General features: G+C 39.0%; 1 protein-coding gene across 1 annotated transcript in view; it reads right to left on the bottom strand.

The window, feature by feature from the left end:
• Positions 1-985: 985 nt before the first annotated feature.
• Positions 986-16,827, bottom strand: part of usp12b (ubiquitin specific peptidase 12b) — a 28,612-nt gene continuing 12,770 nt past the window's right edge. The window contains exons 8-10 of the mRNA XM_038730147.1: positions 16,405-16,602; positions 14,776-14,854; positions 986-8,521 (exon numbers count right to left, since the gene is read on the bottom strand). Of these exons, the coding sequence (XP_038586075.1) occupies positions 8,420-8,521; positions 14,776-14,854; positions 16,405-16,602 (379 nt within the window). The 3' untranslated portion in view covers positions 986-8,419. The remainder of the gene's footprint in view (positions 8,522-14,775; positions 14,855-16,404; positions 16,603-16,827) is intronic.

Below are 16,827 nucleotides of genomic sequence, written 5' to 3'. Positions count from 1 at the left end.
ATAATCAATCTTGTAGCTGGATCCTCTCCATAGTCTGTGTAATTCTTTGAATATATTTTACATCACTTTACCTTTCAGCAGGAAACGGTGAGTGTTTCAGGACTAGAAACTGCATTGGTATGAGTCCAGACTTCTTCATGGGTAAGTTAATAGTTTCAGCAAAATTGCGGCTTTATAAAAAAGCCCTTATCACAGGTAGGGGAGACCGGGAATGGTTTTTACACAGACAATTTGAAAAGGAAAAAAATAGTTTTGAGTAAAGTATTTTTTTTACTTCATATATTTTTGTTATAGCATTGCCTCCTTTGTAGATTTCTTGTCACCAAAATAATAATGGTAAAACAATAAGAAATGCTATAGGCCAACAGCTCATTAACTTTAACTGAAAATAACATTTGGTTTAATTGACCACATTTTATTAAAAAAGAGCCCAGTCCTGGTGCTTCATCTCTGGTCGATGTTTAATTCTAGGATCCTTCTAGCAGATTATAACACGTTGTCGTCTGTAAATCGAAACATGGACAACATTATTTTTTTTCCCCCCCAAAAAACATGAAGGGGAAGTCACAGCTGTTTTTTTTCAGTCTTGAGTAGCAGATGTGTGTATTTGGTCCCAACAAGCTACATTTGGACCTGTAATCCTACCTAATCCAATCATAGGTTTGTTCTCATAATATTATGTTTTTAGTTCCCCCAAATCTGATTTATTTTATCATCTTCCTATTCTCTAAATCTCATATTTTGTGGCCCTAATCACCACACAAACTGTTTTAATCTGCATGGAGGCTTTTTTTCTTTTCTTTTTTTTTTTTAATATAGGTATAAAACAATGTGGCATGCAACAGGAACATTGGCTAAGTCTTCACAGGAAGGACAGTCAAAATACTGGATTGGCTGATAAAATTGCTGCAGCTCTTCTGCTTCAGATGACGTAAACCTGCTGTCTGGGGGGGCATTACAGGACAAACGATGACAAAGGACACAGTTTGGATTATTCCATCTTCAAAACCAGTTTGTTTTATTTCAAACAGTTTGGACACCACCAGAACCAGCTGTCATTCCCAAACTTCACTGAATCTACATGTATTCAGAATGAACTTCAGACAGCAGTATGTGCGGCGGCAATAGACCCACAAAACAGTTCCTTCAGATCCGTGTCGAAGCTTGAACTGAGACGACACCGTGCAGTTTCATGGCAAATTAAATGGCTGTAACAAAAAACAAGTATAAAACACCTCTGTGTGTCTGAGGCTGTCTTCAAAATAAGAGCAAAGACTTTATTATTCTACGCACATTACTCTCTGTTGTAGGCTACAGCAAGCTTTCTGTTTTCAATGTTCTATATTTGAGTATTTTACGTAAATTGATGCAGAAACATAATTTACTTTTTTAATGTTTAAATTGTTACAAATCCAATATCAAGGTTTGATGTAAGTTTGGATATTTTCTTAAATCCTTAAAACAATCCATTCTGTGAGGCTGCTGTCATCAGTCACTTTTTGCTGGTCACACACTGAATTCAAAACATTTACATTCTTGGTGAGTTTGAAAAGAAGGGAGTGATGTGGACGACAGAAACCCTGAAAAGAACATTTCAGAGGACAAAACGATTAAAATTGTTAATTTTAAAGGGAAAATCCACCTGCAGGTGTCAGTTATTGTTATTTAATGAGTTATTTAGTGGCAACATGTTGGTGCTTCCATTTCCCCCAACCGAACACTTCTACCTTCCTATAATACCGTCTTAAAACAGTCACAAAAATGTGCTGCTTTTCATTAATGATGGAGCTTAATATGAATCAGTCAAATATTATGGATTTGTTCCTGTGTTATTTGATTGGTTAATGTTGGAATAACTTTTGAGCTCTAGAAAAAGGTCTCACTCTTTGCAGATGACACTGTAGTTTGGGAAACAATGCCCACAAGACTCTGATTGGGTAAGCAATCACATCACAATATCGAATGGCCAGTTTAATTTAGCACAGGTAAAGTGCTACTAAAACTTAAAATGAATGGTCCGATTAATAAGTCGTTTTCTTATTTTTAACCAGATCTTGTCTGATCCGCATCATAATTTTACTTTTACTGTGATTAATTTGGGGTTTATTTCAGTTAATGTACATAAATACTGTGACATTTGAGAATGTTCAGCTTATTTGTTAAATACAATGTCTTCCCTGTTAAATACAAGAAAAAGTTATTTAGCCTGACCAACACCTGATGTTGAATGGATGATACCAAGTCAATATTAGAGTTTAAAAAAATATCCACTAACAATATATATTTGCAGTTATTCTCTGACCAACGTATGTGTTGACTGGAACATTTTACAATTCAAAAATAAGCTCCTCAGTGCTCTCTGGTGGACACACTAAATTGCTATATAGAGAGCAATCCCTCGCTTCCACTCCGTGGACAACAATTTTATTTTGTCCCATATGAATTGTGCCCTGAATTGAACACACATGATGAGTGTCAATCTAAATTTGGGAAGTCAAGAAAGTCGCATTTTGTAGTAAAGCAATATTTAGTTTTGTGTGAAACCGCTCAATGAACAACTTCATCTCTTGTCTCGCACGATATGTCACAAACATGTTAGCGCTATTATGCTACGCTAATCTTCATTGCTAGGTAACTTAGCTATGTTCCACACAGAAATGTATCCCAGCTGATGTGCTTAATCCAACGACTCCCGGCCCTTTCATCACATCATCTACACATGTAATTTCTTCAATTTTAGCATCATTAGCTTCACTCATTGAGAGAAAAAGTTATGACGTCACATGCGACTTCTATGTTTGTGTTATTTATAATTATATATTCTCACAGTCTTTTACTTGAACAGTTTTTCAAAAAACTGTGACTTTCCTGACATACGAAATATTTTAAATGGACAAACATCATATATGTGATTCGGGACACAATCAAACAGTATAAAAAAAAAAAATGTGTTGTCTCTCTCCGTTGACTACTGTCCTTAATTATTACGACATAAAGTCACTTGGTGGTCCACCGGAAGGGGAGGGACTTATCTATTCTGTACTGCAGTTTTGTATTACTTGGACATACAATATACACAATACCAATACATCTGCAGTAAGCTATTATCGGCATTTATCTGGGCAGTTTGTTGGTGTTATTTAAAAAAATCAGTACAAAACTCTGATATTTAAAAGGAAAGTTTCCAAGTTGTTTAAACTTTATAAAAAACACCTGAAGGTTGATAGTGAAATACTTTAACCTGAAATAATTTTGGGGGGGAAGCAAAGTCTTCTAGCGCTCCTCAACATTGTGATAATCAACAAAACGTCTTAAGGTGTTGACCATATCGTTTACCTTTGACTGGTTATTCACAGAAAAAAAATTAATTATAAAACTGAGGTTGAGAGACATAGGAACAACTCACCAATGGCTTATTTTTTGTGTTAATGTACTTTAAAGTGGATTTTTCCTTTTAACACAGTGATCCACAGTTTTTGGTCAGTTCCTTTCTGCGCAGCAGTTTAATGTACAGAGAGCTTCTACAACAGATTCATGAAATCAGACAGTTTTCTGTGTTTTATATTGTGACCTTTCAGATGAGCTCATTTACATTGGGGTTGTTTGTTTTAGGCTGCCTGGGACGCCAGATGGGTGGGGCTTCGTTTTAAGCACCAGGTTTACTGATTCATTACCAGAAGTGTTTTGAGATTTTCAAACCTACTGTAGGTCCGCTGATTATTTCAAGCAAGCAAATATTTATATTCCAATAATAACATCTGTATTTATGTACACGTCAACATCTCTCGTCACATCCTCCCAAATCAAAACAAAAATATCTTCAAATATCCGAAGCTGCCTACACAAGAATGGTAGACTAGTAAAATTAGTGAAATATATCAAAAACAAGTGAAACATCTAACAAAAAGAAGTTAAACATTCATAACAATAATATTAATAGTATTTAAATTAAAAAAGAGCCTTGTTGATGACAGACACATTTACAGTTTTGAGGACCAGTTATTTCCATTAAACTGCATTTAATTAAAAGACAGAATCATAAACAGTTCCAAACTGAATCTGTGGACTTTTATCCCCAAAATAATGCGTTATGTGCTTGTTTTTGTTCATTTATACAATGAGTAAATGGAAATTCTTCTTTAAAAAGCTGTGAACACTAATTTTGTACAAATGAAAGCAACTCGTACAGGAGTCCACAGTTTCTATTTGGCATCTGGATATAACCTGCGTTTCAAGTTATGCGAAACAACATACTACTTTTTCTGACAAATATTGTAGAACAAAAACAAATACAAAGTGGATCGCCCCCGAAAACAGATTAGCCAAGGCGCATAAAGAACTTCCTTTCATCTAGATGAGTTGAGTTTAAGAGCAGCCCATACAGGAGAAGAAAAAAGGAAATAGTGTTCTGACTTTGAAGCCTCAACCCAGTGCGTGAAGGGAAGTGTCATGTCACGTCATCTGAAGTCGCTCCCTTTCCTTTATTTTGAAAACTTTTAAGCCAAGTTAGACGTTCAAGAACTTGTATAAACACTTCTGTGGCTTTAATAAACAGATTTTAACTTCTACTTTAAAATTTGACATATTATGAGTTTGGATATGTCTGGGTTTGCTGGCAGTGTTTTATAAATACCTTATTGTGCGTCATTGTCCTGAACAAGAAAGGCTGTATCCATTAGTCATTTCAAACCATGTTAACCAAAGGTGGCGCAGGATGTCTTCCCTGCTCAGTGACTAGAATGGGGCACAGCAGCTCAGTGCTTCCAGAGAACTTCTTAGGTCAGAGCAAATCATCATTTTTGTGCCTATGCTCCCGCTTAATGTAAATGTCTTTTGCAATTGCTAATAGGGCTGAACAATTAATTGAAATATGCAATATGGACTACAATACAGGTGCAATATTTGTTAAAGGCAAAAATAAAAAACTTAAATATTGTATAGTGGCAGAGAGAGGTCCTGGCCTACATATTCATCCTCTACATACTTGAGGAAAGATCTTTGTTCGGTACAGCGCTCTGTAAAAATCACACCATAAACATTTCAATATGTTTTTCACTTAAAATAAGACTAATTATGTAAAAACTGTCATTCCCTCCAATATCACAAATCACATCGCATTTGCAATGTTTTTTTTGTTTTTTTTAAATCGTTCAGCCCCAGTTGCTGAGAAGCCTTTCATTCACCATGTATGTACTTTACATTCTTAACATGACAAATTTATATGAACTGCTCAGAGACTGAAATGTCTCAGGAGTTTCAGGAGAGAGCAACGCAGTGCCACGATGCATCGTAAGACCTGGTCCTGGATCAGGATCAGGGCTAAGGCTGTTTTAAGGGCAACTTTAGCCATGTATGCTAACAAAGAGGCGTCTGTTGAACTGGCAAAGTGCTGTGGTGGCCATTCAAATACATGCTAGCTCATATTCTTTGTAGATTATTTTGTAACAGTTCAACAGTGTCAGCAAACCCTGGAATGTCCAACCTGAATCAGAGCTGAATCAAATAGAAGGGCTTAAAAAGGAGATAAAGAAATTCAGAATATAGTAAAGTCGTTAAAAGTGCTTTTCTGGTTTTAGCGAGAGAGAGAGAGCAACTTCAGATTATTGAGACGTGACCAACTCAAGCTGGTGTTTATAGGTCAAGCAGCAGCCCTGTTTTTATTTTACTGTACATTTTAACATTCAGATAATATTTGACCCACTGCCCAGGCCACTCAACTACTGCAGAATATAAACACCTTTAAAGGCTACAGAGAACATGTTTCCATTCATTTTCCATCTGCTGCAGCTCTGTTACAAAGACTCACGTGCGGGATTGCTTGTTAATCTGGGACAGCCCAGTCAGGTGGAGCCTCACGAGCTCGGCAGTGTAAAACATACTTCAGAAAAAACAAGATTAAACTGAAAAAAACCAACAACCTACATTTGGTTTGTTTGTGCGTTAAAGAAAAACAACAAAAGGAGAAAAGGAAGGTTGTTGCCCATGACCAGGCTTTAAAATTGCTCCTGTTTGTCCAGTTAAAAAGCATTAACTCCACTCTTTTACCTCCAGAGTGTGAGGATAATACCACAGATGTTAATGTTTGATCTTTTGAGGTGATTCTGATGATCAAAATGGAGAAACATGACTCTTCCTCGCAAACACAGAGATCAGAGCTGACATGATCGTCAGAAAACTACTTGCAAAAATGCCAAACATTTACTGACTGCAGCTTCTCAAATGTGAGGATGTTTTGTCTGTTGTCTATCACTGTAAAATTTATATTTTTTTAAGTTATGCACCGTTTTGTAGGACAGAACGAGCTATTTGAAAACATTACTTTGGCTCTGAGAAGTCAAGATGTTTTGTTTTCTGACATTTTATAGACTAAATCTTATGTCGAAAGAACAACGATTATAAAAAAAATAAAATTTTAGTTCCAGCCCTATTGGGGACATTACTGATTCTTTAATTTCATATATTTTTTGTTTATCTTCAGCATGTCTAGAGCCGAGGAAGACAACAATTGAAAAATCAATGACTGAAGGTTTGAATTTACAATAATAAAAAATGGAGAAAGGCAGGTTCAAATTGGAGAAGCAGCTGCATTAAATTCCTTTTATTAAAATAAAACGCTTCTTAAAACTGTATGAGTCAACATTAAATCATAAGTTGTTTCCATCCTGAACTTTTTTCCGTTGTTCTAAATGAGCTTTTGAGGGATACGGAGGAGAGGAATCCATTTTAAACGGCTGAGACAAACACAACAGTCTGACTGCATTTAATACGCCATGTCGCTGACTGACAGTGGGCGCGCTCCACATCAGCAGCCCGTTAGCATCACTCAGCATTAGTGAGGGCTCCAATTTAAGATTCTGGAGTGAAAAACATGTTATGTAAAATGTCTGACAGCCTGCCAGAGCTGCAGCTGCAGGAGAAACACTTAAGCCAGAGTCAAAATTTGCCAGCGTGGGACTGGTGGCTGATATTATGAGTGCTGAACCAGCTGCAGCGAGGTCTGTGTTAGTTTGCTGTCCAGAAATAAAGCTTTAATAAACGAGGAACAAAAGGATAAGACACACTAAACACAAACATTCAACCTGTACGTAGTGTGGCAGTTTGGATGTCAGAACTGACTTAAAAGAAAAACACATCTGTCCCTTTTTAAAATGGCACAAATGTGCAAATTCTGGCATCTTAAAACAAGTCAAAAAAGGTTAAAACGACACCAATCTTTGAAGGCAAACCACAAAAGAAACTGTGTGATTTAGGTTGACTTGTTAGCTTATGCTGTTTAACTTTGAACACCTCACCGCTTTTCGTTCGGTGTCCTTCCTTCAGTTGACTTTTTCAGCTGTGGCAGCAAACATGACCCGTAATGGCACGACACACGCCAGTAACTTTAAAACTAAAACTCTTACCAGCCACTTTCACTCAGCCAGCTGGCCTTTTTGAAAGTGGGAGAGGGTTGTTGGTGATCTGTAAGGCTCGTCCTTTTTGGGGTTTACCAGTTTCTGCTGAAAAAAACACATCAACAGGGCAAACTGATGTTCACCCAGACTTCATGTTTCTGCTTTAAGACACAGATTGCTGATATTTACAGCAAAAAACCCTCTTTAAATGGTTTTCCCAACAATGAGCCCGTCCAACAGATTCACCAGCATCTCTCTGATAGCTGGTTTTCATGCTATACCTTTAACACTATGTCATTAGCATAGATACATGATACAAACACTGCAAACTAGTAACTGCATCACGCACCGCGCTCCACGTCCAAGCTATTCAATCGCTAAAGCCTGCGTCAGTGGTTTTGTTGTGACAAGTGAGACTTCTAACAGCCAGATGTTAGTTTCTCTGACATGTTTTGGTGGTGTTGGTGGGGGGTTTGTTTGGGGTGAACGCATGGTACCTGTGTGTTAGCGTTACGCTAATTTAGCACGTTATAATATGCGCACACACACACACAAAAAAACTCTAAAGAAAACTGTGATGACACTTAATGGTTACCGTGATGAGGTGGATTACAATCAGAAGTTGTCTCATCCAAAACAGTTGATTAGTTACTCTGCATCGTCTCAACATTCCCAAACTGCCATACCCTCCGAAAAGAGCCGCTGTGCACATGGTGATGTCAGCCTCTTGGATCGGCGTAACTCCCAGCTGATGCCCCAGTGCAAAGCGAGTGTTACAGACTCGGCCATCTTGTTTTGTTAAGGTGCTTTTCGCAGTGTGGGCTCAGAGGGTTTGAATGGTCGTAATCCAGGAGGCTGCGACCCTGAACCAGTCCCAACCGATCCGAGTGGTGCTCCAGTGCAAAGCTCCGCCTACAGGGAATAAAGCCTGGATACTTGTGTGAGCGTACCGGGCGGAGCCGGTGGCGGCCATAAGCGCCTCCCCCTCTGCTGAGTGACAGTCTGCTGGGGATTTCCCGCTGGCTGGGTCAGTCTCTGGACTGGTAGAACAGGATGTATCCTGACTCAGAGTTCTTGGAAATGTCTGACGTCAGACCGTAGAACTCCTCGATCGCCTGCGCGTCAATTTTCTACAAGAGAAGAAGATAAATGGCAGGACGTTAGACATAAAATGACCACCTACAAAGCAGAAACTGGGTGCCGGTTAGCTTAGCATAGCATAAAGACTGGAAGCAGGGGAAATGGCTGGCCCTTGCTCTTTCAAAACTTCACCGTCATGACAAGATGTCAGTAAATCGCAGCCCTCAGCTGTTGTCTGCCAAAAAAAAAAAAAAAAAAAAGTTTCATTTCTGTTTGTTTTCCGTTACGGTGTGCCATATATGAGCTTTAAAGCTGATTGTAGGTGTACTCTATGCTAACCACATCCTGGCACCAGCTCTAGACCTCATGAGAGTGGTATCAATATTTTCATCCAACTCTTTGAAAGAATGAACATAAATGTATTTCCCAAAATACTGAACTATTTCAAACGTTGCTTTCTTCCCAGGAACCTGAAATAATTTCTTTCTCTACGCCTTATGCTTACACAGGCCTTAAAACCACACAACTGGTACATCCTGTAAACCAACGAAAGCAAAGGATATTCTGAATTACTCTGAACTACATATGAAAAATATATTTATTGCAAACACTAACATGACTAAGTTTGTGTGTATCAGTGTACAGTAGCATTCAGTTGTTTTCTTTGTGCAAAATGTGTACATTTGTGACCTGCCTCACCATGAAAGTGAGCAGGAAAAGCACAACATTTAGACATTTATCATACCTCAGGCAGTCAAAGTGGTACCACAAGGCAACATCCTTTTCATATTTTGTCAAGTTGAGTAGACTGAGAGACAAGACCACAAGTTTTCTTCCCTCTACCTGGGTAAACTGTTATATAAAGATGCCTGAAGACATGACAGGTCTTTGAGGAGGTCTGTGTTAGCGCAACATAAAATCCTTCCCTTCAGTTCACTGCTATGCTGTTGAACTTTGTTGTGTAACTGTTTTATGAGGGGTTTTGATATCATTTGCTACCGAGTCTCCATTTAAAATCAATGTGGTGAATATCTTGAGACTCGGCCCCGGCGACGGTTTCTTATTTGGCATTTGCAGCTTTGTTCAAAGAGGGAGAAAATGGGGCTGAAAACAAACTGCATGTTTTGGATTGGTGGTGAAAGAGAACTGGCTACAAAGCTTTAGAAAAAAAAAACACCCAGACAGCTTCAGTTTCAGGTGGACAGACCGAAAAAGAAAAGCTAACTTATAAGAAGTAAAAAGGCAGATTTAAGAAACAGAACAAAAGCTAGAAAACAAAGCAGCCAGACAGACCGGGAGAGTACATTTCCACAAACCCTAAAAAAAATTATAAGTTAGTGTTTCTGCTCTGCAAGCTCAGCAGAATCAAACAGACTAGGCCAATTTCTCTCCAGTGGACCAGATGTTGGAGTGGGCCTCCTTCCCATCATAGTGGAAAGTTACACTAGTGATGCAATCGGTCCCTGATGACAGTGACTGGGCGGTTTACTCTGTATTCAAACAGCAGGGAGGCTTCTCCCACTGCCGGGGAGATTTCAAGTAAAACAAAACATTTTAATTGGGCCAAAGTTCCCAAAACAAGACGCCCCTCCAATGATTTGATGTTTAATTGGGCCAAAGCAGAATCTTGACTGACCTGGAGCCATACTGGGATCAGAAAGGAGGAGGTAGTTTAATATGACAAATGTAAAGCTCTGCCCGTGTAGCTTTGCATGTTTTAACTCATTTAACACAACTAGCCATTTTGTGAACAAGTGTTTTAGACATTTAAATATATTTTTCCTTCAGACAGCGATTGGCTTCACATTAATTACTATTAGCAGACAGATTGAATTAGCTTGGCTTGAGTGAAAAACAAGTCTGCTAATTGATTTCTGTCAAAGTTACAATATCATTGTGATGTAATGCAGTGCGTCATTTTCAAATCAATAAGCACTTAAACATTGTAACACTGACAAATGTATGCCGTCTTCCCTGTAAAGGATCAATCAAGTTTGAAGAGTCTGCTAATTGATTTTTGTCCCATATGGAAATGAATGGAAAGCGACAGCTGCCTGGAAGAATAACTACAACAGTACAGTCGTCCTTTAAAAGGCAACAGGAACAGAGGTCTGGTAAAATCTCCTGAAATGTGAATAAAAATCAGTGACTGAAGATTGAAGCTGTTTTAACAGAAACTGATCATGTGCATTACTATGCAAAACTCTCCCCACTCTACCTCCACTCTCCTTCTCTCTCTACTCCTCTCTCTCCCCCTTTCTCCTTCAATCTTTCTCCCCCGCTACCCTCTTCTACCTCTCCCTCCCTCGTCTGCCTCCCCCTCTCTCTCCCCAACTCTTTCTCCCTCTGCCCCTCTCTTCCCCCTTCTGCCCCCTGTCTCTTCCCCCTTCTGCCCCTGTCTCTTCCCCCTTCTGCCCCTGTCTCTTCCCCCTTCTACCCCCTGTCTCTTCCCCTTCTGCCCCCTGTCTCTTCCCCTTCTGCCCCTGTCTCTTCCCCCTTCTACCTCTCCTTCTCCCTCCCACCCCCTTCTGTAAATGAAGCATTTCTTTGGTAGACTGTTAAAAGTTTTTGGCCAGTGCTGTAGTGATCTACTAAAAGATTGTTGTGCTTTATTTTACAGAATAATTTCATAACACTATTCCTTGTATGTAATTTGGTATAATAAAACAGAGATAATGTTCAGTTGGTATACTTCTAATTAATAAAATAATTAATTCCAATGTATTGTTAGCATAGAGAGCCTTTAAGTCAGATGAACATGCAAATATGTAAAACTAGTCTATAGGCACGAACACAACAGCGCTTCCAGTAATGAACAATAAAAAAAGAAATTCCTAATTGCCCTGTAATTAGTAACTAAATTACACTTGTCATCACTTGCTGTGTGACAAATCTACAGCATCTGACTTGTGTTTCCCATCATGCAATGCCTGATTTCACACAGCACTGCAAGTCTCCTGACGAGAGTCTCAGAAAGTGAGTGAAACAACTATTACCTAACTTTATACTTGACAAACCCTGGAACGTTTAAACCATCATGACTGCACGGCCAGTTAACCGCTGATTGCTTGATTGCTGTGGCATACCGTTCTTTTTGGCTTGACGAAAGTAAAATAACAAAACTCAAAAGGTTACTTGGCTCCAGCTGAAACACAGCAGCATGCCGAGGTTTTGGCCGCGTACTCGTGCGGTTGACTGCCAATGACTAGAGAGGGCTACATTTCTCACCACATCCTAGTAAAGCTATACTTCTGATTTCATATACTTTTAATATGCTGCAGTGTTGGAGCTGCTGGTAAATTTTCCTACTTGGAGTGAGAAATCATCACATCACTGTGCATCATGCATCCCTGACTGCTGTCATGTCAGCTGCAGTGTGGACGGCAGCGTGCTGAGAGTGGGGAGCTTGAGCGCTTTCTCACATGCTAGAAGTATGTCAGATGTGTTGTTTCTGTGCGGTCTGCCATGTTTTCTCCTGTCACCACGTCAGCGAGGACAGCAGATGTTTTTACAGCAGAAGCTGCAGGGGGATCAGCGGAGCAGCAATTTCATGACAACCAACGTTTTATCTCTTATTTGAGTGAAAGATTGTTAGTTGCCTTTTATGAGAAGTTAAAAATAATCGTTCAAGTTCCTAATCAGCTTCACCTACTTGCAGATTGCAGAAAATTAAAAAGTAAGAGGATGAGTGATGGGAGCAGACGGAGCAGCAGTCTGTCATATTTTTAACGCGTGCTGTCCAGGTCTTACGGATCAAACTGACATTTGGTTTAAGTTTCAATACCAAGTTAAGCGTTAGGAGTGACATTTAGGGGGAAAGAGGGATGAGGAGAAAGAAGACAAACGAGAAGCTAAACATTATTCTCATTCCAGATCTTGTCCACAAGATCCTGCACACTAATCAGAAGCAGGTATCCACATTTTCTTCTGTTTTCTTTCCCCTTTTGCATTCTTGCATTTCTCCTTTATGAATACTTTCATCCATCCCTTCTTTTTCTCTAATCGTATCCTGATCGCTAAAGCCTCTTTAACTCCTCATTCTTTAGTAAAGGTTAGACCGGCCTGCCATAGGACATCCAGACACAACATTCAGGGAGCCGGGATCTACTGTGAGTCAGGAAGGAGGGCGATTTGAAATTCCAGTCTGGTTTGGACGCGGTGGGAAACTTTGGACGGCTGATGGGGTTTTGAATCTTTGATCTGTGTTTGGTCTGACAGCAATATGACAGTCAGCTGGGTTTCTACTGAGTTTTTACATTGAGATTTTTCACTTTAACCGGTCACAGCCTCTTTACACCGGACACCTGTTTGAACATTTTTACTTTCATTGTTGAGGTTAAACACCAGGAAGGATTGTTGTGCCTGTTCTTTAAAATAACTTTCAAATCTTAGATAACACTTTAATCACATAGTTTACACCTTAATTTATTTAATTCTGCTCCCTTATTCGGTTCATTCTTATCCAGTGTTGTTTTTACCTGCTTTGTTTTATATGTCCTGTGTGTAATATTAAGGAGGATCTTTTGACATCTTATTTGACAGAAATGCAGTATAATATCCATAAATATGTTTTTCAGTGGTGTATAAAGACCTTACATAACAAACAGTTATGTTTTTATTACCTTACAATGAGCCATTTCTATCTACATACACCGTGGGTCCTCTTACATTGAAGTCGCTATGTTGAGCCGCCATGTTTCTACAGTAGCCCAAATGGACAAACTGCTCTACAGAGCGTGTTTCGTCACTATGTTGAATATGTATGATGAAGAAAAAGTAGCAGAAGTAGTGGTAATAGTAGCAGTCGTCTGGTTTATTAGAAGTAAGAAGTGAAATTTGGACAAATGGAGGCCCACATGTATCGAGCGTGTCGGCCACCGTTGCTTTTCCTGCACGCTTTGAAAGGGAGGGGTGAGCGGTGACTGATGGTGCATTCATGTTATGTCGGAATAATCTGAATCTTTTGTTCCTCCTTAAAGCCCCCCTCCAGCCAGTTTTAACTGCCGTTTTTGGTTCTATTACTCTGTTGAACTGTATGTAAAGACTTTTGATACAATTGCCTCCGCCAATCAGACACAGAGAGACATACCTACTGTAAGTTCTAAGTAAATGACATGATAAATTGGTTAGCTAGCTCACAACCATGTTTATCAGTTTCATGCTCTGACTTAACGAGGCGTGACAGCGTGACAGTTTTTTAACGAGGCATGACGGTGCGCCTGCGCAAGCTTGGAGAATGACGTATGACCCATGGAACTATAGTCATACGTCACAACCCCGTTTTAGCAACCAAGCAATTTTTGCAACTTTGAGCACAAAATTAAGCTATTTGTCAAAAAATATTTGACAAAACTATGTGGGTAATCAACATTGTAAGGAATTGACTCAGAAAAATATGAAATATCATAGAAATGTCAAAATACACTGGAGGGGGGCTTTAAATCTTTATTGCAAAAAGATAAAGTGTGCATGGGACACAGAAGTATACAGAACTCTGATTCGTGCAAAATCACGTATTGCATAGACATTGTGCAAACATGTAATTTGTAATATGGTTATAACGGTTAGTCTGCTGCCTGTTGTTTGCTCTGATAATGCTAATCCAACATCTTTGTAGTAGCGTTCATGTTGACTCAACTAGACCCACTAGATGCCACTAAAACTTAAACACTGAACATGTAAAGCCTGTTTAATTTTTTATTTATTCTGTATTTTTATGAACAAAGTTGTCTTTTAATTCTGTTGAAACTTGTGTTTAGTAAAATAGATTTTAAGATTTATTAGCAGATGATAATGTCTAAAAATTTAAAAAACGGCATAAATAACACAAGATTTCAGTATTTTCTATTTGCTTTACAACTGTTTCAAGTTCATTATCAAACTAATCTGCGGTACTTTTTAAAAGAAATTTTTTTTATCTTGAATTTGAAGCAGCGCTGGCTCATTTAGTGAGGATGAGTTGCCATAGAGAAGGGTAAAGCTTAAATATTAGAATCTCCACATGTACAGTATTTAATGAGGAAGTTTAGACCTGGACATGACGTGATGTGCAGTGAAGTAAGTGTATATATAATAAGTGGAACGGAGAAAAATAAAGCGTGCAGTATCTCAGAAGTGTTTGTACAGAACAGGATACTGAATCTTTTAATACTATCCCGCATTTAATGTGTGTACTTGTAGTTTGTAATGTAAACACATCCAACTCACTGAAAAATTAAACAGATGCTTTTTTTTTTTATAAACTTATATTGGATGTGGTTGTCAAAAAGAAAGAGGAAACCGAGAATGTAAAAATATCTCTCACCTCTACGATGTCGTCATCAAACAGCAGCCAGAAGCCGTGGCTCTTGACGATGGTGATGTAGTGTCCCCGGTTGGGACCACTGCAGTGCGGAGACAGAGAGGAGGACAAACAAATGAGACATTATGACAGTAGTTAGTCAAAGGCATTACAGTTGAGGCAATGCCAGTGAGAAAACATGAGATATTGGCTATAAAAACACCATTATTTAATGCTAAACCTTGGATTCAGAGATGTTTGGGTAATCTCCAAAGAGGAATTATGAAAATCTTCAAATCTGTGGTCAGGAGTGCCGAGACGTTCAAAGGCACAAACTTGTAATTAAAACAGTTCAGCACCATTTTAAATTTACCTTTGTGTTTACATATAATGCTTTTCCACCCGAGAAAGGCACCACTGGAAGATAAAAATCCCACTCAACTGCTGGTTGAAGACAATGCAGTGACTAATTACGCTCGCTTGTTCATCAGCTGACATCAGCTAGTCAGCCTCAGGGGACGCTCCAGATCCCTGAATCACCTCAACTGAGCAGCAGCAAGCCACATTTGCATGACACCTGTTAATCGTCTGCAATTTCATAAAAATATTTATCTTGTGTAATTATGTATTATCTTTACTAACTTTTTAAGTTCTTTGCAAATAAAGCCATTTATTATTCTTTGTTAATTTATTAGTAAATTCAATAAGATGATCAAACTCTTGGTTTAAATGTGGCAGACAGATCATTCTTGGTCCAAGTGTTGAATCTACAAAACTAGATAAGTTCGCTTGTAAGTTAGGCAGTCTTATCAGCCTTATCATATATGGCATCACAGCTTGGTTTGGCAACCTCTCCCTGCAACTAAAGTCCAAACTGGTCTGCATGGGAAATTATAGGGGTAGGACAGCATCCATCCTTGCAGTAACCTACGCAACCCTAAGGCAAGCCAGTAGGATAGTTACTGAGCGAACCCATATCCTACACGCTGAGGAGGGTCAGAGTCCACCGTTGCAGGTTAAATAGATTTAAAAAATAATTTAGCCCAATGTCAATAAAACTTATACAGAGCAGCAGATAAGGAAAGCTTTTACTGAAAGGATTTCAGCAGAGCTTTGCTTTTATTGAGGTGTCTCTGTTTAGCGCTTTTAGGAGCCTCTGTGTTCTTAAAAATCTTTATATGTTTATATGCAAAATGTTTGTTTCTTTTTTATGGCTCTGCATGGGTCAAAGCCCAAGCTTTGACAAATTTTCTACTTTGTGGGACAATAAAGTTAATCCTGAATCTTATATCTTGTATGTTAAACTGGGCAGACACTGCATTTTTATTAATTTTGTAGTCTGTGTTGCTAAGTTAACTGGGTTTAACAGGCCTTTCTACAGGGACAGAATCTGCCACTTTTATGCTTGCACTGAACGGATCAATAATTTGCGGGTGCTCACTCTGAACCTAAAACACTGGACCCCCGGACAGTTGTCTATTGATATTTTGTTATTCAGACTACATAAGTTTCAAAACTCAAACCGAATGATGCTGCAGGTTTGACAGCAGAGACTGGCTTTATGCTTTTTTTACATGCGCATGGTACACGACTGCTATTTCTGAGAGCACTAAAGTCCATAACATAAAAAAAGTAGTTAAAATAAGAACCTACCTGCCACAGTGTACGACGACAGCCACCAGGTCGTACATGCGGTCGGGGTTGGTGGCGTCCCCTGACGTGTTGAAGAGGCGGAGCTCCAGGGGGAAGACGACGCGATAGGACAGTTTGGTGTAGCGGTGCAGCTGGTCCATGTATTTAAAGCGCTTCAGGTGGAGGGCGAGGATCATCGGCAGCTTCTTTACTCTCATCCTGATGGGAGATACACAGAGAGAGAAGAGGTTTTTAATGGTCTGAAGTGGTTTTAATGGGGTTCCTGAGGCTTTGGTGGAATTGATTTTTTTTTCCCCTTTCACAGCAGAAAAAGCACTGAGTGATATGATGAATGTCAGAATCTAAACGAACTCAAATCATCTGTGAGCTATACTACACACTCAGTACTCTCAAGAACAGGGCGTTTTACATTCAAAATCAGAC

The sequence above is a fragment of the Micropterus salmoides genome, unplaced genomic scaffold (genome assembly GCF_014851395.1).
Source record: "Micropterus salmoides isolate LMB-PRFRI ecotype aquatic unplaced genomic scaffold, ASM1485139v1 Ms_hic_scaffold_2, whole genome shotgun sequence".
NCBI classification, from domain to species: domain Eukaryota; kingdom Metazoa; phylum Chordata; class Actinopteri; order Centrarchiformes; family Centrarchidae; genus Micropterus; species Micropterus salmoides.
This window is presented reverse-complemented; position numbering and strand designations above follow the sequence as displayed.